The following is a 25,800-nucleotide window of genomic DNA, read 5'->3' on the forward strand; positions in this document are numbered from 1 at the left end:
TTAGATCAACTTAAATTCAGTCTTTGATTATGTTTGATGCAAAAAGCAAAATGTTCCTAAAGCTCTGAAGAAATGTCCGCCATGATGGAATACGCCGGTTATACTTGTTTTGCCAGATCGACCGGTCGTCGCCCGGTCACATTTCAGAACGAATCGAGCAGGGGTAATAGCAAGTCGGTCCTGGTTATCATTACTTTACACCCGGAATTACTGGGTTACTAGGTTAACGCCATTCAAAACCTATCGAGACAAGAGACATGATAATGATTCCCTCCACATGACAGCTCTGAAAAGCCCTCAAGTTTCCACGTTGTGTGTGGAGTAACGCTGATTTGATTATCAATTTGATTTCCCCACTTTCAATTTGACTCGTGGCGTTCTTAGACTAAGGAATTTTTCAACCCAGTTAAAGGCCCACTACCTTTCCGAAACAAAAATTTAAAGTTTCTTAAAAACATAGAAATGAGATGAGGTTACAATACCAAATAATGCAATGTCCCCTTCGTATTCTATGTTAACAGTGAAGATTCATTTCGCTGTTTTGCCACTGGCGCAATGATAGTCAACTAACACACGGTACCTAGGACGACGGCGGGAAACATAAGACGACCCGCATTATGAAAATTAATGTTGATTTTATTTTCATTACATTGTTCAAAGGATGGTGATGAGTGTAAGCTTTTAAATCTTATGATTCTACAAAATTATCAATATCGTTTTATAATCACATTTTAAAAATAAAAATCCGTTTCGTAAAGGTAGAGGGCCTTAAAACTCTAAATTCTAATTCCGATATCGGAAATTCTAAGTCTGATATCGGAAATCATAATCCCATTATCGGAAATTCTAATTCCTTTGTCGGAAATTCTATTTTTGATATAATGAATTAGAAAACAATTTTCCATATCAGAAATTCTAATTCTGATATGGGAAATTATATTTCCGATATCAGAAATAGAATTTCTAGCTTTATTTCTAACTTATGTTTGGCAGACTACTATTTTTAAATAAAAAGAGAGTATAGAACAACATCTTTATTTGCATAACACTGCATTAATATTAGATAGAAAAAAAAACACCAAAAACTTTTTCTTTAATAATTAATATCACCTCCCCTTGATTTATGCTAAATATATACCGCGCGTGCCGCATGTTTTGGTTGGAAAATGTCGTTCACGCACTAATTTCTCCTCATGAGTATTTTGAAAAGTTGGCAAGCATGTTGTACTGATAAGATTTATTTAAATATTTTTTCTTTCGGGAAAATGGATAATGTTATTCACAAAACGGCTATTTTTGCAGCTAAATAACATATAAATGCTAACGCGTCCGACATTTCAGATTCACTCAGTTGTCTACAATCTCTGTTAACTGGCAATAGTAGTAGGCCTAAGTTACTTAGTGCAAACTATTTCAGAAACAGATAAAGATAAATGCAAACATATATTTATGAAATTCAATCTGTCAGCCAACTTTGGAAATGAAACCACTATCAGCGGGCGATATTCCGCCAAATGATACAAAACACGCGGTTTTTTTTTGTAGTAAAAAGGTAGTAAAACAAGTCACGTGCTTATACCTCATTCATGCCATTTGCCAAAATATGAAATTGTACTATGGGTAACTATTGATCACGTGATTGTGTGTTTACTTCCAAATATAGTGATTTCTCTGACCTGTTTAACCGAAGTAGATCGATGGCATCGACCACAAAAGGACATGCAAACACAACACCGGAAGTTAAATTTGCACATGCGTAGCAATAACGCGCGAAATGGAAAATGGAGGTGAAATGTTTTAGACGACAGATTTAGACAATCTTCGGTAATTCCACTTAAATTACCAGCCTTAAAGAGAAAAGGAGAATAAAGCAATGGAGGAGCCACAAAACACAGAGGTAAGCAATTTAATCAGACTTCGGAAACATTGTGTTAATTCTTTCATTACTGTCTTCTACTGCAAAATGTAAACAAACTTACAAAGTCGGCAATACCACTAGCTTTATCATCACTGTTAGATCTGTTTGATTAATCATTTCAATGATTTATCTGAATCCCTATTTGTAAGGTACCAACTCGTACTCTCGGAGCAGTGTAAATTTCGACAGTCAAAAAATTATAACCAAGGATTTTTAAGTGAGAAGGATTCAAGACACAAGATACAAGAAACTTTATTTATTGTCGAATATGTAAAAACATGGTAATAGGCTCGGTTGAGCTTGTATTTCGACAAAACAAAGTATATTGTATATATAACAGAAAATTAAAACTAAAGCATCACAGTCGTCAGTAATTATAAGTACAGGCACTATATAAGCTATCACAGAATTGTTCACAGATTTATATTAAAAGGGGTGGCAACACAAGCAACAAAGCAAACCAAAATAAAAATAAAATAAAGACATAAAGACATGTGTTACACCACAGGATACAGGGAGACATTAAGAACAAAGTTTACACTTACAGTCCGGGCTGTCCCACTTACGGAGAAGCCTCTGAAACTGCATAGTTTTCAACCTTACGCAGGTCATTTGGGAGGCTGTTCCATATGCGGGACGCCTCGTACCTGAAAGATTTCTTACCATACCTGGTGGTGTTAACTCTGGGTAGGTTTGCTTTGTTTTCAGATCTGAAATTATAAATGTTTTCTTGTGTTTTAATAAGGTTACATATGTAGTCAGGAGCAATATTGTCACTCTTTACACTACTAAACACCACATGGGACACCTATAAACCGAGAATAAAAAAATAAAAATCCTCAACAAATACTTGTCTTATCTAGCTAAAAGAAACACCAATGTAAAGTTTATCAAATTTCACAACGTTTAGTACTTGCTTTAAGGATGGAAGATTTAGAAGAATTGTTAAAAAAATATGACAGCTCATGAAATGACAGTCCGCTCAGGAAAGTATGACGATAAGTCTGGCACCCGCAAGCTACATCAAAGGATGCACCAACGGATATCAGAGGTAAATCGGTCGTCGCCCAATGTCACGGTCAGTGCACACAAACACAAAAGCTCTTGCCACCTATTTGTCCAAAACCCGAGTGGCAAATCCTTCTCACTTATGAATCGTTGATTAAAATAGTAACTAACTTTTAAGCTAGGACTTTTTGTTTGAATGTTAAAGGTGTTACAAGTGGAGCCAATCATAAAAGAAATTGAGTCCATGGAAAAGGCAGACTCCGGCATGGATGAGGACAGCCAACATTCCTCGATACAGGACAAAGCAGAAACAAGTAAATCATTTTTCTCTATAAAGTAAAACTGTAACAGGGTGAGTTAAAGGCCCACTACCTTTCCGAAACAAAAAATTAAAGTTTCTTAAAAACATACAAATGAGATGAGGTTACAATACCAAAAAATGCAATGTCCCCTTCGTATTCTATGTTAACAGTGAAGATTCATTTCGCTGTTTTGCCACTGGCGCAATGATAGTCAACTAACGCATGGTACCTAGGGCGACGGCGGGAAACATAAGACGACCTGCATTATGAAAATTAATGTTGATTTTATTTTCATTACATTGTTCAAAGGATGGTGATGAGTGTAAGCTTTTAACTCTTATGATTCTACAAAATTATCAATCTCGTTTTATAATCACATTTTAAAAATAAAAATCCGTTTCAAAAGGTAGAGGGCCTTAAAACTCTAAATTCTAATTCCGATATCGGAAATTCTAAGTCTGATATCGGAAATCATAATCCCATTATCGGAAATTCTAATTCCTTTGTCGGAAATTCTATTTGTGATATAATGAATAAGAAAACAATTTTCCATATCAGAAATTCTAATTCTGATATGGGAAATTATATTTCCAATATCAGAAATAGAATTTCTAGCTTTATTTCTAACTTATATTTGGCAGACTAAAAAAAATAAATCATTTTTCTCTATAAAGTAAAACTGTAACAGGGTGAGCATAAAATGCAAAATCCTCAAACAGGAAAAAGAACAGTAGTGTATAGCCAGTCGGGGTTGAACCCGCAACCAAGACAGACATCGCGAAATTTGCTGGTCCGATAGATATGTCCGGCAAAATTTGACTTGGACCGCCTATTTTAAAATCTAGTTAGGATTGAACGTCTGGCAATTATTGAGTACCAGAAGTCAGTAGAAGTGGCGTCTCTGAAGTATTATGCAGGTGCTGAACCTAGCAAAAAAATGTGAACTGCATAAGTTAAACATGAAAACAGCTGCCTTGATTTTAATAGCAGGAAGTTATGTTTACTTCAAAAATTCACATTAATGTTCGGTCTAGGAAAAATCTTGTTCGGTCCAGCTTACTCACAGTCCTTGCCGGTCCGAATGTCAAGTCATTTTTTTTAACTTTTGCGATGTCTGCCCAGAACATACAGATCCGCCGCTCTACCTACTGAGCTAAAGGGAATTTTCCCCTAGCATGATTCTAGAAGGCGACTGACTGACTAAATAACTACATGTTCAGTTCAAACCTGCTTCTTAACTAAGGTATTAAGAAACCGTGAGTACGATTCATGTTCCAACAAACCAATTGCATATCATTATTACTTATATATCCATGATATTAACGAAGGACTTTTTTGAAGTAATATTGTCCTTTTTGTCAATATATAGTTATGTTCCATTCAGATTATTTGTATTATATAACATGAAGAGAAATGTATCGGTCATACTGGCTCAAACTTGGGACTTCTGAACACTAGCAGAATGCTCTACCAATCGAGCTACTGATTATATTAACATTACCATGCCATATTTCTGTAGTTTTACTTTGATCAATAGAAAACACAGTGCAATCTCTTACCTCAACCTGGCCTAACAGTGACTAAAAATAGGCATATATAGACTTGTATTTGCCAGATGTTGGCCATGGTTTCAATACTTAAATTATGTCAACATATGATTGTTGTTTTATTTTGTTTTTTCTTTTTCAGAAGAAAATGTTGAAAACAGTGATGAAGATGAAACTCCTCGTCTCCAATTAACAGATAGTGATGATGAGGAGGAAGAAATAAAGCCAAAAAAGAGAGTTAGTGTTTTAATATTAAAAGAGCGAGTGTTATAATTTTTTCGAATTAATTTACTAATAAATAAGCACAGGTTGTGATAACAAAAATAATCTGTTTGTCAAATATAGAGGTATCAAAAGTCTTTGTAATGTCTGAACATGGTGTTTGCTGTTATAGATGAAAGCAACAATATTGGAAGATGATGAAGAGGAGGAGGAAGAGGACAATGTCTCATCTTTTCCTGGTATGATATCTGAACTATTTATCATCAGACTCCATGATCAGGGTAAAACATATTCATGGTAGCTAGCAAAGCTATTTGAATGTCTTTAAATGGCATGCTTTGGTAAGAAAACTCCTTCTTTATCTTTGTTGACGGCAGCAGGACCTGCGGTTTATAGGCATTTTCCCTTGGCATGATATTTTTGCATCAACATAAAGTTTAAACATTATATCATGGTTTGATGTGACTAGTTTTCCCAATTGATGTTATTTGATATGATTTTTGAAAGCATGAAAATCAGCAATTTTACCTAGTTTTTCGAAAATCAGACATTCAAAATTAAACCGGAAGTGCATTTTGTTATATTAATATACAGGGCTCATTCTCACTTTTATGTGGATGGGGCCAGGGTCTTCAGAATTGTGAAATTGGGCCGCGGTGGCCGAGTGGTTAAGATGTCCCGACATATTACCACAAGCCCTCCACCTCTGGGATGCGGGTTCGAATCCCATGTGGGGCAGTTGCCAGGTACTGACCGCTGACCGGTGGTTTTTCTCCGGGTACTCGGGCTTTCCTCCACCAACAAACCTGGCATGTCCTTACATGACCCTGGCTGTTAATAGGACGTAAAACTAAACAAACCAAATTCAGAATTGTGAAAATAATCGCAGGACTGTATTTTGAAAATTAGAATTTTGAAAATTAGAATTTGTCAAATAAAATAAAAACAACTTATTTATTTATTTCAAGAAATTTGTTTCAGTTTTACTCTTGAATAGTATTCTAGTAGTTCGACAATCACATAAAATATCTTTGTTTCCTTTCTTTTGGCCTTTTCTTTTGATTTTTTTGGACACAAAGGCGATTGTGAAATAAATTAAAATAGTATTTTTTTCTATCCAAAATCGTACTCAAACCATCTAAAAATTTCTGAACTTTTATAACATATCAAAGTTATTTTGCTGTATTTAACTATCTTAGAGTTTATCTAAAAACCCTTAAGCACATACAGAGGTACATCTGCCGATCATAAAAATGACAGAGTTGCCAATCTCTATGTATGTATGTTTATCTGAGGCAAGCATCTTTCAACTTTTATTTATTAAAGGGACAATTCATTCTAAGAGTACATTAAGACTTGCATATATATCGGAAACAAACCAGTTCTAATAGAAATTAGATTAGTTGATTTTACTGTAATATGCCAAAAAAGCCCACTGTAATGAAATGTATGTGAAATGTTCAAACTAGCTTGCTGTCCACCATTACACATTGTGGTCGGACGTCTTGTATGCCAAACCCTGGCCCTTGCCATTTTATTAAAGAATTTTTTGTCTATACTTTTTTTGTATTATCAACAATTTGGAATTACAAGGGTATCAATCAAAATACAATGCTGTGGAATTTGTCAATATTTCTTGTTATGTTTCATAAAGAATGTAGAACAATACATTAATGTCATATTTTGCTTTTTGGTTATGTAACAGAATTAGCCTAATTAAATTGTCCCTTTAAATGATTAGATATAAATTTTTAAAAAATCTATTGGAAACTTAACTTTCTATATTGATTCTTACAGGTTCTGTTGACGAATCTCAAAGTAAAGTCAAAAAGGTAAGCTCCATGATCAGGATAGGTATAAGTATTAGACAAAGAGTCACCATGCCATCTCATGTAGATTTTCTTCATTTTTTATGAACATGCAGAGGTTTCACTGATGGCTGATGCGAGTGTTAGTTGTAATCATATTAGTGCTAGAATGGGTAACCGGTTCACGGTTCGGTTTGAGCTTGTGTCCAGTTAGCATTTTAGCTATCCGATAACCGCTATGTACATTTCTTACGGCAAAAATACTCCTCAAAGTAATGAAATTCCTGTACTAACGTCCATCTTCACCTATAGTATAAAGAATATATGCTTTCAGAAGCCCAATTTTGTAATGAAATTAAAAGTGTTACGACAACAGTGTTTTTATCGGAAATTGGGTCATCACTAAAACGCTTAGGTTTCACTTGGCTTCTATTCAAAAGTTCCAGTGAGTATGATGTGCTTAAGTACTGTGTGCAAATAAAAAACCATGTGCAGGAAGTAAGCCTACTTTGACATTGTAAGTGTTTACACCGATTTCCATTCACCGTCATGGTTTTATTAAAAACAAACAAAATAAATCTAATTCTTTTGGTGTCAAATGACTGTTTCCTGAAAGATGTGAGTGATTGTTATGGAATCCAGACAAAGTATATGATTGTTTCTTGACAGATGTGAGCGATTGTTATGGAATCCAGACGAAGTATGACAAATTTATGACATTGATGTACGACTGTAACGTTACTTAAAACGACGGTTATCCGGTTATGGTTCGGTTAATCCGATCCAGTTAACCAGTTGGCATATTTACAAACCATTCCAGCACTAATCATATTGCTGGATTCCTTAGATTATATGAAGAGGGTCTCTGAGAAATGTGTGAAATCTATGTTCCTTATAAAAATGTAATAAATTGTTCATGTCGGAATCATTGCATTATAAAATGTATTTTAACATATGTAAAATTTGCATTATGCTATTTAGTATCCAATTAGAATGGACAGTATTTGACTGATCAAGAAGTCCCTGCACTCCTGAAATCCATGTTTGTGGATTAACATTAGCTATACAATTCTCAGAGAAGTAAATATATCTAATGAAATAATTAGATTTACTAGGGATGTCACGGTTCATGTTTTTTCAGCTCGGTTCGATTTCAATTTTTTTTGATCGGTTTTCGTTTTTTTTTGGTTCGGTTCAGACAAACCTTACTTGAACACTATTTAAGTCTACTTTCTATCAAAAACAAGATTTGCTTGAGATTTAAATATGGTGTATCACTTCAACAAATGTTTTTTTCTATATCAAAATTTTACTTCTAATTAAAAACATAATTAATTGCGTCCTGAAAAATAATCCACGGCACTATATCCTGTATAGATTGAAGTTCTAAAAGCGCATGCAGCAAAGAAAGAAATTTTTTATTTTATATCATTTTGTGTCTTAATTAGACATATAACACGATTAAATACCAATTTTTGTTCAAATATTGAGTATTATTTATGATCTGTCAGCAGTGGAACATCTTGAAAAAAACATAATTGAACATTTACTTATCTTTTTAACTCTTTCATTACTATTGACACATTAATCAGTCACAGAGAGATATATGTCCTAGTATCCTTTATGATACATTATTTGTCACTAAAACTTTCCTCGTATCCTTCATGACGCATTATTATGTGATGATTGACATGTGAAAATCAAGTTTTACCGCAAATCAATACATCGGTATTATCTCAGAAAAAGTGTTTAAAAAGTATTATGCATTGGAATTATAATAAAGATAAGCATTATAACGTACCAGGTACATGTTCAATCGTAAAATGGTTTTATTCACGGAATATTGGCCGATGGAAATGGGATTGTTTACAATCAGCAACACAATGGCGGCTTGATTTAGCTGCCGATATTCTGCGGGATTGTTATCGAAAAAAAATATAATAAAAAAATCATCAATTATAAAATATCAAACAATAAGTGAAATATATCATTTAGATATTATGTATATGCAAAAAAATATATATACACATATATGTCGGTCAACAGGTGTATTTCTCGGGATTCTGACAAACAATTTCGCCGTATTTTCAATGAAATAATCTGCAATACAGTTTATACACGTAAATTACAGGTATTATAGGACAGTTATTTTTTTTAATGAACCAAACCGAAACTAAGAATTATCATACGGAACCGAACCGTACGGTTGAATTTTTCGATTAACCGTATTTTCGGTTAACCGTGACACTCCTAAGATTTACTGTCTCTTTACTGTCAGTTTTATCTACAGATGTTGAAAGGAAAACAACTTTATTTAATTTCAGACTGCTGATGAAGTGCTGAATGCTGTTCTTAACTCAAATGATAGTGATGAAGGTAAGATTAGCACTCATGTTTAAAAATTTTGATACACAGAAATTGATATATAGATATACTAACTTGTATCATATAGTATAGCCTGTATTTATTAAATGGTCATATCACTTGTTAACTATCACACCTATTCATGTGACATGGGTATAGATGATTTGATATCAATTTTGTTACAGATTCTGACAGTGAGGGAAGTGACAAGGAGACCCTAAGAACTGCTACACAAAAGAAGAAAAAGGTGAGGCAATTTGTTTTAAACTTTGTATTGTCTGCAGCAGATCAACCATTTACTTGATGTTACATGGAACATTGTCATGAATAGAAAACAATGATGAAAATGTAATTTGCTATCCACTTCAGTGATCAGTATACGTACTATCGCCCTACTGAGTATACATGTATCAATAAAATCCTACAATACCGTAAAAACTTGTGTAATTTGCGCACTTTTTCTGTGCAAAAATAAAAATTGAAGTTGGGGGTGCGCAAATTATATTGATAGAGGAGATTTAAAAAATTTACGGGGGGAAAATCTGTCCATTCTGAGGGGCTGACGATCTATGAATGTTGAGGTACCGCTCTGTGTATGGTAGCCATTTTATATGATAAAAGGTATTAAAGATTGTAAAAACAATGCCTCACCTATTAAAGTGGATTATCTAAGGCTAATTAAAGTGTTAAGTTATGATCACATTGTCTTGTTTCCATTTGCCCTGAGAATTCAATGGCGACTGACTGAGAGCATGGCTTCTACTGACAGCAAGAGATGTATACCCTGTGCACCTCGTAGTATAATGGGACAGCCACAATCAGTGACTTTGGTCGGGTCAATCTAGTTTACCTGTATTTTTTAGGGGAGAGAGGCTGTAGAGAAAAGTCTGTAGAGAGTGTGTGTGTATACACAAACATACGTATACCCCAGCTGCAGGCCGTGTGCAAAAAGTCAAAACACACGTGGGATTTATAAGATGCCTAAACTGACCTATATTTAGGACTTTTAATAAGTGGTTTGCAATTTTATTACTGCTGAATTAACAAGCTACAAGGTTAGTGACATATTCAACCGTATTCATAAATATTATTAGCCATCAGCTGGGATCTGGTACCGTACAGGTAGTGAGTTTACTCGCAATGTGATTGTTGCAAGGTAACATACGTATCCGCTAGCCAATTGCTGTTGATTGTTAATGATCTCAAACACACTAATTACTTATTGTGACAATTTTAAACAAATAGATTCAAATCTTTTTAAATGTTCCTGATAACTATTCATGTGTAATATCTCAAAACATTGACATGTGCTCGGAGTACGGCAGACCGGACCGCCAATGTTTTAGACATCTGCAAGATATTTTAGTTTCAGGTTAAGGTGGCCAATAAAAGAAAACAAACACGATGCGGTTTTAATATGTTATTTCTTCTTAATACAACACTTCTTTGTGCAAGTTGTCAAGCATTTCAGGGGAATATTTTGCATTGAAATTGTCACCTTCATACATCGATTTTGGGACTCCCTGGACATCGTTTTTTCCCAAAATTTTTGATGCGCAAAATATACTGATAGTAGATTTTTTTCAGCATTTTCAGCCCTAAAAAGTACCTGCGCAAATTACACTGGTGCGCAAATTATACAAGTTTTTACGGTAGACCGGTTTATAAATGTTTGAGCTAATACGTTGTTAACTGTTTCCAGAGGTTTCAAGTCCTGGATGAGTCCAGTAATGACTCCAGTCTGTCTGGACAAGGTGAGTCCTGTATAACTTCAGGGCTTTTTCTAGATAAATTGGGAAATGGCCCCTGAGTGAATTTGGGAAAAATCATCGGTATATCGACATAAGATTCATAAATCCATGTTCAGTAGGAGAAAATATTTAACTTATCATATATTTTTAACATGTAATTTAAACTGCATGATGTTACAAAAAAAACATTTTTAAATAGATAAGTATTCTGTCCTAAACAAAACGCAAAGGTAACTGATTAACGCAATTTTTCAGGTGCGTTCGATCGCAATTAGTCTCAAAAGTCGTGGGACTTTGCCACTATTTTCAGATTGGGGAAAAACCCCATGAAGTTGGGAAAATTCTAGCCTAAATCTCATTGGGAATGGGGCCGAATATCAGCCCCTGAGAGACCCTAGATAAAGCCCTGAACTTGTTCTAATTTTCTGTGACGTTTTTTGTGCCTTTTTGATATATGGTGTAGAGGTGGAAGTGTTTGTGTATTCATTTACAGACATTGTTTCAAAATAAAAGATAATTATCTGTTATCAAGATTTCCTCATCATGCTCATCTTGTTGATTCTTAATAAGGCTGTTTAGTTTCATTTGATTTCATTTGGATGATGACCTTTTAGCCCACGATCATATTCAAATCGTTTTCCGTGTGTGGTCCGTCTTTCTTCTGTCCATTAACAATTCTTATTATCGTCCGAAGGGCCGGTGAGCTTATGTCATGGCGCGGCGTCCATCATCCGTCCTTCCGTCCGTGGTCCGTCCGTCAACATTTCCTTTAAATCGCTACTAGTCATAGAGTTCCGCATGGATTGTGACCAAATTTGGCCACAAACATCCTTGGGTGAAGGGGAACAGAACTTGTATAAATTTTGGCTCTGAACCCTCGGGGGCAGGAGGGGCGGGGCCCAATAGGGGTAATAGAGGTAAATCCTATAAATCGCTACTTGTCCAGAGTTCTACATGGATTGTGACCAAATTTGGCCACAAACATCCTTAGGGGAAGGGGAACAGAACTTGTATAAATTTTGGCTCTGAACCCCTGGGGGCAGGAGGGGCGGGGCCCAATAGGGGAAATAGAGGTAAATCCTATATATCACTACATGTCCTAGAGTTCTGCATGGATTGTAACCAAATTTGGCCACAAACATCCTTGGGGGAATGGGAACAGAACTTGTATAAATTTTGGCTCTGACCCCCCGGGGGCAGGAGGGGCGGGGCCCAATAGGGGTAATAGAGGTAAATCCTATAAATCGCTACTTGTCCTAGAGTTCTACATGGATTGTAACCAAATTTGGCCACAAAGATCCTTGGGGAAAGGGGAATAGAACTTGTATAAATTTTGGCTCTGACCCCCCCGGGGGCAGGAGGGGTGGGGCCCAATAGGGAAATAAGAGGTAAATATTCAAATTCCTTCAGAAAAGAAACAATGAACCTGTATTCAGAACATGACTTGACATTACAAACCAGGTGAGCGATACAGGCCCTCTGGGCCTCTTGTCTCAAAAGGTGTTGAAGGGATCTTTCTGAACTTTCATATGTATGTTCCCTTAGGGTCCTGTTTGGACAAATTGCATTTTGGGACTGATCGGTCCACAAAATGGCCGCCAGGCAGCCATCTTGAATTTTGGTAGTAACATGTTGTTATCGCTATTTCTCAGAAAGTACTGAAGGGATCTCTCTCAAATTTCATATATAAGTTCCCCTAGGGCCCTAGTTGTGCATATTGCATTTTGGGACCGACCTGTCAACAAAATGGCCGCCAGACAGCCATCTTGGATTTTGATAGTTATAAGTTTGTTATCACTATTTCTGAGAAGTTACCGAAGGGATCATTCTCAAATTTCATACGTAGGTTCCCCTAGGGTCCTGGTTGTGCATATTGCATTTTGGGATTGATCGGTCAACAAGATGGCAGCCATCTTGGATTTTGGTAGTTGAAGTTTAAAATTTGACATTTGTCAGACATAGACAAGGTGCCAAGATCCCTCTGGGATCACTTGTTGACATATATTCTTGCAATAGTTTACGTTTGTTTCCTTCATTGCAACTGTGTCCCTCACTTTGAATCTTCACAAATAAGAGTAATTAGAGAATATATCTACGGTATTCGACCCAATAAGCGTCCAGGGCGCTTAAAAAAATTGATAAAAATGAAAAGGTGCCAATAAGTCAAAATTATTGCAAATTTATACCGTTTTAAGTAGTTTTGGTCCTTATTTATGCCTGGGCAATTGAAATTGAGGCCTCAAAAAGGGGGAGGGGCGCTTATAGGGACATGGGCACTTATTGGGTCGAATACGGTATTTCTGTTTTGCTGATATGTCTAATCTGACAAATTAATTCTTCAGGTACAGATTCTGGACCAACTACCTCTAGTGTAAGTAAAGATACATAACAAATCATCAAAAGGGATTCATTTTAACTAAAACTATTTGTCTTCAATAATGTCAAAAAATGTCAAGTGGAAAATTTCCCTTGACTGGTCAGTCTGGTTTTCGTGACAAAGAATATGCTCTAATATTGAGACTGATTTTGTTTGCTGACTTGTCATTGTGCACATGATCACTGTATAAGATAATTATCATTGTTATGTTTTGTGATTTTAGAAACCTGACTTTGGAAATGGAGATTTATTTGATGCTGAAAGTGACAGTGATCGAGGAAGTGGTAAGGTTTGAAGCCTAAATAGAAATTGAATGAAGAAGATTTAAAACTAATACATTGTACTTTTATTATAATATTTATATTTCCTTTTAATAAATACTGTATTCAACCCAATAAGCACTCCTGGGCTTTTAGCTCACCTGGCCCGAAGGGCCGGTGAGCTTATATCATGGCGCAGCGTCCGTCGTCCATCCGTCCGTCTGTCGTCCGTCCGTCAACATTTCCTTTAAATCGCTACTAGTCATAGAGTTCTGCATGGATTGTAACCAAATTTGGCCACAAACATCCTTGGGTGAAGGGGAACAGAACTTGTATTCAGAAGATTACTTGGCATTATAATAACCAGGTGAGCGATACAGGCCCTCTGGGCCGCTTGTATTGTAATGTGACAGTGTTACATTGTATTGTGACGATGTTACATTATAATGTGACAGTGTTATATTGTTATGTGACAGTGTTATATTGTAATGTGACAGTGTTACATTGTATTGTGACGATGTTACATTGTGATGTGACAGTGTTACATTGTAATGTGCAGTGTCACATTGTTATGTGACAGTGTATATTGTTATGTGACGGTGTTATATTGTAATGTGACGTGTTATATTGTATGTGACGGTGTTATATATTGTAATGTGACAGTGTTACATTGTATTGTGACGATGTTACATTGTAATGCGACGGTGTTACATTGTAATGTGGCAGTGTCACATTGTTATGTGACAGTGTTATATTGTAATGTGACGGTGTTATATTGTAATGTGACAGTGTTACATTGTATTGTGACGATGTTACATTGTAATGTGACAGTGTCACATTGTAATGTGACAGTGTTACATTGTAATGTGACAGCGTTATATTGTAATGTGACGGTGTTATATTGTAATTTGACTGTGTTATATTGTTATGTGACGGTGTTATATTGTAATGTGACTGTGTTATATTGTAATGTGACTGTTTTACAGTGTTACATTGTAATGTGACAGCGTTTCATTGTAATGTGACAGCGTTATATTGTAATGTGACAGTGTTATATTGTAATGTGACAGCGTTATATTGTAATGTGACTGTGTTACATTGTAATGTGACAGCGTTATATTGTAATATGACAGTGTTAAATTGTAATGTGACAGTGCTACATTGTAATGTGACAGTGTTATATTGTAATGTGACAGTGTTACATTGTAATGTGACAGTGTTATATTGTAAGGTGACAGCGTTTCATTGTAATATGACAGTGTTACATACAGTGTTACATTGTAATATGACAGTGTTACATTGTAATATTACAGTGTTACATTGTAATGTGACAGTGTTACATTGTAATGTTACTTTGTTTTATAGAGTTACATTGTTATGTGACAGCATTACATTGTTATGTGACAGCATTACATTGTTATGTGACAGCATTACATTGCAATGTGACAGCGTTATATTAGTGCCTGTTTTATACAGGAGATGAATCGGGCAAGAGCAGTCACGATGAAGCTGATGATGAAGGTTTTGATGAAAGTGCAATTGATCCAAAACTACTGAAGCAGTTAAAAAAGGTATGGTAGCTATTTTTTATTTGAAATCCTATCATTGTTCCCCAAAAAGTCAAAAGAGCTAAAATGACCTATAGTATAAGGTGTCTGAGATAAGGTTGAGATATTGTGGCCAAGCACCAAGGATTAATGTTTTAATGGTTGGTTTTCTTGATTCCATTTCCCTTCCATTACCAAACATTATTTGTTCTTTAATGTAGCTGCTAATAACAAAACCAAACAAACATCAAAATTTGAATTTTAGTACTGTTCAACCTTTTTCAGGGGGCAGCAAAAAAAGAGACTCCACGGGCCAAAAGAAAGGCCAAAGAGGAAGCAATGATTAATATACACAGCGAGACACAAAGGATGGTGAGAGGTCAGTATACATTAGAAAGATCGGTGATAAGTACTCAAGTACAGCTCGGGATACTATTCACAAAAGGAAGCCCACACCATTTGGTTTATGGGGCCAGACTTAAAATAATGTTGGTTTGCCCTTTTCCGACCTTGAATTTTCAGAATGGGTCGGTAGGTAGGAAAATTATTTTATTTTATTTTGCAAAACTCAAACTTATATAGTTTTGACTCAATTACCACAAATTGTCCCATCTTTGTCAAAACATAGATTTATCACTGGATGTCACAACAATTGAAAATGTCCATTGTCCGCATGTAGAACAATCAAATCACATGCAATTGTTATGACGTCATAAACAGCTGTGACTCACACTACACATGATGTGTCAATACAAGTACAAGACGTATAAGAAAAATAATCAAACATGGGCGTTTTGTCTGGGCAGGGTTAGCATTGAACGTCTATACCCTTGGGAAAGAGTCTTTTAAATATTTTCTGGACCATCGTACATCAACCGAATTTCAAAAAAAAATCCATACGTCCGACGGTGGACTTCTATCTTTGACCCTTGACCCCAATATTCTGACATTCGACCATGTTACATCCGACTACCAAAACGTTTGAAGATCCATGGAATGATTCAACTTTTACCGTATTTGACCGCAAATAAGACCCCCCACCTATTTTGACACATTTTCAGACTTAGGGGGGATGTCTGCAAATAAGACCCCCCACCTATTTTTCAGTTTACTGGATGATGGAGTAATTAAAAATAACACCAAAATGACTTTGTATCGGAAATTCTTTTTGTTTGTTTTATCGGCATAGAAAAATCACGTAGTAAATAACTGTTTGTGTGCTTGTTATTTTTGTCATTTAATTCAAGTTAATTAACTGGTGATAAATTTAATTATCAATAACTACGAATTGTGGATAGTGCTCATATTTACTTGGAGGTTATTTTCAACAAAATACGCCGATATATGTTTCCATGAACACTTCATATCGGCATGGTCAACAGGTTTTAGTGTTCGTACGGCTTGTCATTTTTTACATGAATCGGCAAGGATATTCGTCATTGATGCAGATCGTTTCTGCAGTCGTGGATTCTAACTCAATACAACAATTACCTAAAACATCTACTTAAGGCATTTACAGTTTCAAATATGTTTATTTGTGAACGTAACGTACCTGTAGATTTTTTACTCAAGTATATGATTTTACATAGGCTTGAGTAAACAATCTGTCTGAGAAAGTTTTATGGTGCCGGGCCCAGTTGGAGAAACCATGCTTTACTTTTCGGCCGCCATGTTTTGTTTACGCATTCAGTATAATATGATTAGCCGCAAAGTTTCGTATTTTACTCTGGAAACAAAAATACTTGCTACGATGTTTTAATGCAGTTAATACTTGGATAAATATCTGAAATATTATCAAACTATCGTCGTATCAATAGCAATACCGATCAAATTCCCAAACACCCGGTGTGAAAATGTGAAAGAATGGCTTCAACCCGGCGCCATTTTCCTACACATGTGTGTACGATGTTACAAACAACTGCATCAGTGCATGTGGGCACGTTGAAGTTAAATCACGATCATTTGCTCATTTGGCTGAGACAAATGTACGTAAATTTGAATTTGAATATTTTAAAATAAGGGGAAACAAAAATTTATACCGCGATTCATCAAAGGTTTTCACACAGCACTGGAAAGTACACGACAATAAAAAAAAATTTCACTAGAATATTTCAATAAAAAATTTTGAGTCGGGCCGATTTTCATGGGTCGGTCGGAGGAGGGCAAACAAACAATATTTTAATTTAGGCCTGGCCAAAATTGAGGGGAAATCTAGTTAATTGATTTATTCATTAGTTTTGATATATATGTTTGTCAGCCTGGGTATATTCATCGAAGACAGTTTTGCTATTCAATTTATCGTACTGTGAAAAGGCTGATTATGCATGGAATTATCCCCATGAGAATGCTGAAAACTTAAGTGTAGGCAGATATATTGCTGATTTCTTTGACAATGTTGCATTGATGTTACATGTAAGTTTTGATATGTTATAGAGTCTAGAGTGAACATTCCTTACTACAATCCTAGTCCGAGGCCACTACAGGACTTTCTGGGCCGTGCCTTACAGAAACAGCAGCAATACAAAGCCCTGAAGGGGGCAAGCCATTCACGGTCAGTTATACTCTATAGAGATACACTTGGTCAGCACTGACCACATGGTCAGATGTAGCCAATAACACAAAACTAACACATATTTATATTTTGATGAACTCTAACTCAGAATGTGTGAGAAGAGTAGAATTGCAATGTGTTTTTTCTTTGTCTGAAGCTGTTGTAATTATTTCTGGATGTTGTAATTTATTACCTAGTATAATACTCTGTTGTTAAATTTAACTGCTTATGTGTCTACAGTAAGGCAGAGATGTGTGAGTTTTTCCAACTGTCTGTTGTTAAATTTAAAGATGCTCCACCGCTGACAAATATTATTTTTTCACTATAAAAAATAGGAGCAGACAATTTAGTATTTCTCTTCAGTTACAAAAGTTACTTACTTCACACCATTACCACCATTGAAAAGTTTGAGCTTCTAATTTTACTTCAAGTTAAAAATATAAAAAATAATTAATTGCATCCCGAAATAATTTCGGGGCACTATATCCTATATGGGATGAAATACTGATTGCGCGAGCACCAAATGCAAAATAAATTATTTATATTATTTTTTGTGTTAATTAGACATATATATACACGATTAAACACCAATTATTGTTCAAATGATGTACATTATTTATACTCTGTCGGCGGTGGAGCATCTTTAATTGTTTATGTGTCTACAGTAAGGCAGAGATGTGTGAGGAAGTTCTGTCCAACTGTATGTTGTTAAATTTAATTGTTTATGTGTCTACAGTAAGGCAGAGATGTGTGAGGAAGTTCTGTCCAAGACTAGATTCTCCAGTCCTACACTGTCATCTACTGATGGTCAAGGTATGGAGGTCGACTTATCAGTCAAAACCACTGACAGTTCACAGCTTACTGAAACAGTGTCAGACTTACCCAAGGGAGAAACAGCATCAGACTTACCCAAGGGAGAAACAGCGTCAGACTTACCCAAGGGAGAAACAACGTCAGACTTACCCAAGGGAGAATCAAAGTCGGACTTGCCAAAGGGAGAAACAGACTCTGGGTTACCAATGGCTGAAGGAGAAATAAACCCTGAGTTATCCAAGGCTGAAGGAGACAGTCTGCCAGATATAGAATCAAATAACGACTGTAAACTTGAAATTCAGTCAGCATGTGTGACATCAGTTGAATTGGACTTCGGTGAATTACCAGACTTGTTAGTAGAGGAAGAAACTAAATGTTGTAAAAAGGAAAAGTTGAAAATGGAGTCATCTTTTGAGCTTCAGGGTATTGAAGATCCTGATGAAAACAAAAAACTAGGTTCAGATTTGTGGGAGGATTCGTGTAAAACCAGCAGTACTACAGATGTAGATAGAACTATTAATGTAGACCAGCCAATTAGTGCTCAAAGTGAAAGTTTAGAAATGGACTCACCACATAAAGGTCAGACCGACGACACACCCAGTCAAAAACTGTCCAATCTGTCGTCACTTGACCTTTCTTCTCTACCTCGTCTCAGTGGTGGTCCCAACTCCTTTATCAATCTTGACGATGACACAGGAGACTCCACTCCTAAAACCAAGCAAATGTCAGCATTCATGGACAGGTTTCTAAAACATTCACAAAAGAAAGAAAAGAAAAAATGTGATAAAGACATTCAGATAAGGTAAGTTCCTTTGATATTTATTTTTTTAATTTTTTTTAAAATTAAAAACCTTGCTGCTCTAAGGTACAGAGGATTCCGCTTATTTGAATAAGTCATTTTCCAGAAGAAAATATGCAAATAACCGGAGTATTCGAATAGGCGGAGATGACATTTTGCACCTTCGTTTGACCTCACACATATGTATGTGAACAGACAAATAGATATCGTTTCGTTTACTTGATAAATACGTAAATTATTTACACTGAAAACGAACAACAAGTAATTATTTTCGAAGTTGTAAATCGATTTTAATTGTTTAATAACAAAAAATATTCCAATATTAGATTCTTGTTTACGTTAGCCTTAGATCGACACGTGAATATTTGAGAAAAAGCTAAACGATCAATATCAAATGCAATAACTAAACAGGATTGAATTTGTGTCTACAACTCTGAACCTAAATAATAAACAAATTTACGTACATTTGCCTTGCAAAATGAACTTACGATCATGATTAAACTTCAAAGTGCCGATCAACTAGTAGTGTTGTTTTTACACATGTGTATGAATTCGAAAATGGCGGCAGGTGATGAAGCCATGCGTTCACTGGACCTAAATGTGTTTTGAGAATTCTCCCTGTATTGTTGATCTATACGGCGAATAGCTTGATAACATTTAAGAAATTAATGCATATTCAAGTAGCAATGAAACAATGTAGCAAGTATCTTTTGTATCCTACATACTGTACGAAACTTGCGGTAGTCATTGCACGCCGACTTTGCATGCTTTTATGTCTCGTTCAACGAGACGCTTGTTACGCACATGTCTGTCATAGTCAACAAGACTCTGGTTGAACGAGACTACTCATGAATGGCGATTGTTGTAAGGAAGCATGGTTTCTCCAACCGATCGCGAACTAAGGTACGTTACGTTAATAAATAAACATATTTGAAAGTGCAAATGCTTTAATTAGATGTTTGAGTTAGTGATTATACTAAAGTTATGTTGAACCGCTGCTGATGTAAATTGTAACAGCGTCGAATACTTTTCCAGATTCATGCATAAAATAACAAGCCATACAATAACGTTAATCTGTCACCATGATGGTTTCTAGTAAAAGCGAAGTATCTTGAAATATATACTGGTGAATTTCGCTAAAAATATATTGCAAAATTGAAAAATATTCGATTTTATTTTTAGAATTTCCCAAATATTTTATTCAAATAACCGGAGGTCATGTAAAAGTCTATGCAAATACACGGAGTTGAAAAACAAAGATAAAGAAGGAAAAAATCGGGACTGCAGAATTTTATGCAAATAACAGAAACATTCAAATAACCATTATTCGATTATGTGGAGTCCTCTATTAAATTTATTTGATGTCTTAAATTCCTATTTTAAAATCTACCTCATTTAAAATCCTGTCCTTATTATGTGGTGTATTTATCATAGCGTTGTACAGAAAGAGAAGATGGCTTCTGACCGTGAGGAACTGAAGGAAAGCACGTTTACTTATCACGTGACACCAGTGGAGGATAACCCACTCCTGAAACTGGACACCCCAGGTTAGTGCTACAAGTTCGAAAGTGAGGGAGGGGGGGGGGCGTATTATGGAATCTGTGTCAATAGTCCTAACATTGTGGCTTAAATGTCTAGTGTCATAAATTCATTCGTCTGACCTGCAGGGGTTTCAATATCAGGCGGTACCCGGTACTTTTTGCCGGTTGAACCTAGCTGTGGTACTGCCTGATTTGGGCTAAATAACATTAGATAGCATACAGATGGTACAGAAAAGTACCCCCTGAAATTGCAATTGTACCGCCTCTCCTGAAAGATAATGAAACCCCTGGACCTGGGATAATTAGCTTTAGGTACCAAACTTCAGCAGGTGAAGCCATATGTAAAACTAGTCCATGCCAAGTGATCTTGGCTTGTCTAGTCAAATGATCTTGACTTGTCTAGTTGAGTGACCTTGGCTTGCATAGTGGAGTGATCTTGGCTTGTTTAGTCAAGTGATTTTGGCTTGTCTAGTCAAGTGATCTTGGCCTGTCTAGTCAAGTGATTTTGGCCTGTCTAGTCAAATGATCTTGGCTAGTTTTTCTTGGCTTGTTTAGTCAAGTGATCTTGGCTTATCTAGTCAAGTGATCTTGGCTTGTCTAGTCAAGTGATCTTGGCCTGTCTAGTCAAGTGATCTTGGCTAGTTTTTCTTTGCTTGTCTAGTCGAGTGATCTTGGCTTGCTTAGTCAAGTGATCATGGCCTGTCTAGTTGAGTGCCTTGAATATGTTTATCTTCCATTCACCTTATTGTAGGTGCTAAACTGCTTGCGCTCAAGTCTCAGCTGTCTGTGGTGATGGCCCAGAAAAGGGAGATAAACAGACAGAAACACCAGCAGGTTTATGACTTGGACAATGAGGCAGGCTTCGAGGGAGAGGATGGGGAAGCGCTACTCGATGATGAGGCAGAGATGTCTGAACATTCGGACACAGACGTTGAAGATGATGATTTTGAAGAACAATTTGGAGATGCTGATGAGGAGATAGATGAGGATCAGGAGCCAAAAGAGGTAGTTATAAAACCATAGGTGTTATAGGGTTTCTTCATTTTCAGCGGGGTATTCTTGAAAAAGATGTTAATAGTTTTACATGTTTGAATATCATGCTTTAACAAACAGTAGAACTGTTATGTTTGTGGGTCCAAATTTCCATGATTTTGAAAGGAGATAATAATCATAACTGGTTTGTCAGTATAATATATATACCTTGCATGTTTGGGAAAGTATCATCCATATGAAGTTAATTTATAAATGTGCAGGGCTGGGGATATGTACATGTCCGCTCGTCCAAATAAGTGGATTTGGCCATCGGATGAGTGAATTTTGACATCACGCTTGTCCGTCGGACGATTAAAGAGTTCTTACACCGACTATGACCTAAACCTTAATTGTATCTCTTCTGGCTAAAATTATATAGGGCCTGAGTTTCGTAACGGTTTCTTCGGTTAGTCGTGTTATCCCGAATCGGCAGATACATCTAAAACAGCTGTATGTTTATATATACAGTCACATATATCTATTCATCTGACATATATTGCAGACAAGCGAAAATGTCATTCAGACGAGTAGATTTTGATGAAGCACTTGTCTGACGGACAGTTTTTTCTGCGGCCCTGAATGTGATGGAAGATTAAATTTTAAACAATTTGAAAAATTGGCCACTGAATATGTTTGGTAGTATCACTCTCTGCCTTTGTGTTATCAGAGTATTGAATTCTTATTAATTTCCCCCTAGAAAAACCCATTTATGGATGATGAAGCTGACGAAGTCAGTGAAAAGGAGGAAGGTGATCTGAATCTGGTTTTACAGCTGTCAGATGATGAGGAGGAAGAAGAAGAAAAGGAAGGTAACAAAATATAATAAGTTTTTATCAGAAGTGAAAAATGCTTGAATAATAGATAGGGCATTTCAAAGTTATATTAATGCCAATATTGAGAAATTTAATAATACTCAATAAAACGCAAATATGAACACATCGTGTCATTTTCAGAATTGGTTGTAAAACCTGTATCAGCTAAGAAAAAGAGTCGAGTCCTTCAGATCAGTGATGATGAAGACAGTAATGTAGGCACTTCAGTAGATCAGTGCAGTGATACACGGACAGTAGAGGACGCCGGGGCTGGGGCAGACGTCACACAGCCACAGAAAACAGGTACCTGGTATATATGTTTAGTTCAGTTGTTAACTCGTTGTGTGGCTTCATAAGGAAAACAAACAATTTTGAGCTGTAATGATAAAAACATAATTGTGATTAATATTTTTGTCTGAAAAGTCCACATGAACATAATATGAATGTGGTATTTTTATATCAACACTAACTTGTTTTACTGTAATCTGAGGACACCTTTTTCAGATTTCAAGGTTGTTGATTCAGACAAGCCGGCACCCAATTTCCTAGTGCCACACAGCCTTGAAGAGTCAAAAGCTGAAGAAGAGTTTTCTCCCTTCTCCAAACATCTGGCATCGATGACTACATCCCCAGTAAGTTGGATTTGTCTTTGCATTAAAATAGGGAAGAGGGAGGAATTTAATGTGACCATGTCTGTCTTATCCCATTGCCTGTATCCAATTTTGATCAAGTCATCTGACAATGTCTAAAATGCTGGTCAATTTGAATGCTGGTGGATCACTCTGAAATCTATGTTTTTATCTGTAAGTTTTATAATATATCCAGTCTGTGACGTTAATTTTTTTTTTCTCTGCTGGTCATTTGGACTAGTAAACCCCAAAGTTTTACTAGTCCGACTATTTAATTACTATTCCAAATTGAATAAACAGCCATTTTGCTTCAGCACTTAGGTCATGATCAGTTTACAATTTTGACCCAAATTACAGATGCATTCCTGAATGCAAATTTTCATAAATTGATGAATCCAGACTGAAATAATCTCAGACATAATAATGCACTCAAAATGTGTTGAAAAATGCAATTGACCACCGCTCTTGTAAATATAATATTTATCAATTTTAATTGGGTTGGGAGCCACTAGTCCAATCGTGGACATTGAACTAGTGCTTAAAGTCGCAGACTGTATATCTATTCGTTTGATTTGGATTCTATTAAAAAAAACCAATTTACATTTTAAATGCAGTCAAGCTGAAAGGTGTAAATAATAAAAAAATTTCAGTTTATTGGAGTATCCCAGAGATGGGTTCACTTAATTTGAAAAGTTGTAATTATATGAACATTGCCTGTGATACTGACTACACACTGTTTTTACAGACACATAAGAAGCGACCAAATCTACCTCCACCAATTGAAGATTCCCAGGATCTGTATGGTAACAACCAACTTCTACCTCCCACACAGTCGCACAGCCAGGCGCCGCTGTTTTACCTGGACGACTCACAGTCACAGATGCTGGACGCTGACGGGTTAGTATTGATAGGACTTGTGATATGTATATCTGTGTGGGTGTGATATTTATATGTTGTTATAATAGTTTTAAAGAAACATTCTGTTGCATATTGATATCAATATCATTATACCAAAAGTCAAAAGAAAATGAAGGGGGAAAAGAGAAAAAAAAAGAAGAAGAAAAAGATGGTTGCTAGGGACATTAGCATAATATCTATAATATTGAGGGTTTGACTCCTAATTGCTGATCAATTTGGAGTACGACAATGTCCTCTAAACTTTGTACATGTTTTAGCTTTTTAAAGATGGGGTCAACAGACAAGAAAAAAGTGAATCCTTTTGGTGTAGAAAGTCTAGACAATGCCGAGGCTTCGGATATGGATGAGTTATTGGGACTCTGTTCTGGACGCTTTAGAGGTGAGAATGTGATACAAGTTGGAATAACTAGCAGTATGTTGGATTCAATATCTGGTATATATAAATAATGTTGTTAGGATTATTATTTCAAATGAATACCCAACTTTAATATCTCTATTGTGACGTTACAATAACATCAGGTATTTGTGCCATTTTTGGAATTTTTTATTATTTATTTCATAACGGTATTTTAAAAAAATTACTCAATTAGAAAGTCAGATTTAGTATGAAAACAGAAAATAATTAATTATATCGTGCTGTTTCACTATCCCTTGTGTAAAGTATTGGGGATAGTTGTATTTTATCAAATTGTTTATGTTGACAGCGAGTGAGGAGAAGAAATCCTGTAAGAGTCTGTTTGCGACCCAGCAAACACAAGGCAACATAGATGAATTGTTGGGGCTCTGCTCTGGACAGTTTGCTGGCAGGTAATGATCACCATATATACTGTCACATATATATATGATAATAGTTGCAGCATTTTAAAACAATAACAGTATGTCAGGAATCAAACATGGATCAATTCCAGACAGTATCAAGATCTGATCTGTAAGTTGTGCAGCCATGGTATAGTAAACAAATATTTGAGAACAACTTTTAACTTATATGAAGTGACACAACTCTGATGTACAGATACAAATTTAAGCTTTTAATGAATATTACAATTGTAACTTGTCTTTGATAATGTACTGTTGATTGATTATATATAACAGTCAAACCTGCTCCAACGACCGCCTGTATATAACTACCACCTGTCTATAACGACCCGTTTTTAGGTCATCTGTTTCTTCCGTCGTCATCCGCCGTGCGCCGTGTGTAAACTTTTCATATTTTGAGCTTCTTGTCCAGTTCTACCAGTGCGATTTGGCTGAAACTTGCCTGAAATGATCCTGACATGGTCCCGACAAAGAGTAGTTACATCTCTGGTTGATCCCAAATCGAAGATGGCTACCATGACACTATATCTAATTAATTTCCTATACGATTATTGCCAAGTTAAGTCAGATGACCATTACAGCCCTTGGGCCTCTTGTTGAATAATGTATTGTAATGAATATCCAATAGCAGGTCTGTTTTGCATTAAAAGAATTCTTGTTTTATTTACTGGCTCTCTGGTTGGCATGAAAGCCACAACCTGTCTATAAAGGCAACCTGTCTATAGTGACCGTTTTTTCAGCGTATCTAGGCATCATAAGCATCTTAAAGATTTTAAAATGAAAGC

General features: G+C 35.9%; 1 protein-coding gene across 1 annotated transcript in view; it reads left to right on the top strand.

Annotated features, from left to right (window-relative positions):
* The first annotated feature begins 1,761 nt into the window (after nucleotides 1-1,761).
* LOC138319295 (claspin-like) overlaps nucleotides 1,762-25,800 on the top strand; it is a 37,515-nt gene continuing 13,476 nt past the window's right edge. The window contains exons 1-22 of the mRNA XM_069262344.1: nucleotides 1,762-1,897; nucleotides 3,132-3,240; nucleotides 4,918-5,012; nucleotides 5,170-5,236; nucleotides 6,795-6,829; nucleotides 9,130-9,181; nucleotides 9,355-9,416; nucleotides 10,872-10,923; nucleotides 13,263-13,291; nucleotides 13,521-13,581; nucleotides 15,034-15,128; nucleotides 15,390-15,483; nucleotides 17,538-17,655; nucleotides 18,392-19,270; nucleotides 20,702-20,814; nucleotides 21,560-21,813; nucleotides 22,538-22,649; nucleotides 22,794-22,955; nucleotides 23,157-23,284; nucleotides 24,027-24,178; nucleotides 24,457-24,578; nucleotides 24,904-25,006. Coding sequence (XP_069118445.1) covers nucleotides 1,874-1,897; nucleotides 3,132-3,240; nucleotides 4,918-5,012; nucleotides 5,170-5,236; nucleotides 6,795-6,829; nucleotides 9,130-9,181; nucleotides 9,355-9,416; nucleotides 10,872-10,923; nucleotides 13,263-13,291; nucleotides 13,521-13,581; nucleotides 15,034-15,128; nucleotides 15,390-15,483; nucleotides 17,538-17,655; nucleotides 18,392-19,270; nucleotides 20,702-20,814; nucleotides 21,560-21,813; nucleotides 22,538-22,649; nucleotides 22,794-22,955; nucleotides 23,157-23,284; nucleotides 24,027-24,178; nucleotides 24,457-24,578; nucleotides 24,904-25,006 — 2,918 coding nt within the window. The 5' untranslated portion in view covers nucleotides 1,762-1,873. The remainder of the gene's footprint in view (nucleotides 1,898-3,131; nucleotides 3,241-4,917; nucleotides 5,013-5,169; nucleotides 5,237-6,794; nucleotides 6,830-9,129; nucleotides 9,182-9,354; nucleotides 9,417-10,871; nucleotides 10,924-13,262; nucleotides 13,292-13,520; nucleotides 13,582-15,033; nucleotides 15,129-15,389; nucleotides 15,484-17,537; nucleotides 17,656-18,391; nucleotides 19,271-20,701; nucleotides 20,815-21,559; nucleotides 21,814-22,537; nucleotides 22,650-22,793; nucleotides 22,956-23,156; nucleotides 23,285-24,026; nucleotides 24,179-24,456; nucleotides 24,579-24,903; nucleotides 25,007-25,800) is intronic.

Source organism: Argopecten irradians, chromosome 3, assembly GCF_041381155.1.
Source record: "Argopecten irradians isolate NY chromosome 3, Ai_NY, whole genome shotgun sequence".
In the NCBI taxonomy this organism is placed as follows: Eukaryota; Metazoa; Mollusca; class Bivalvia; order Pectinida; family Pectinidae; genus Argopecten; species Argopecten irradians.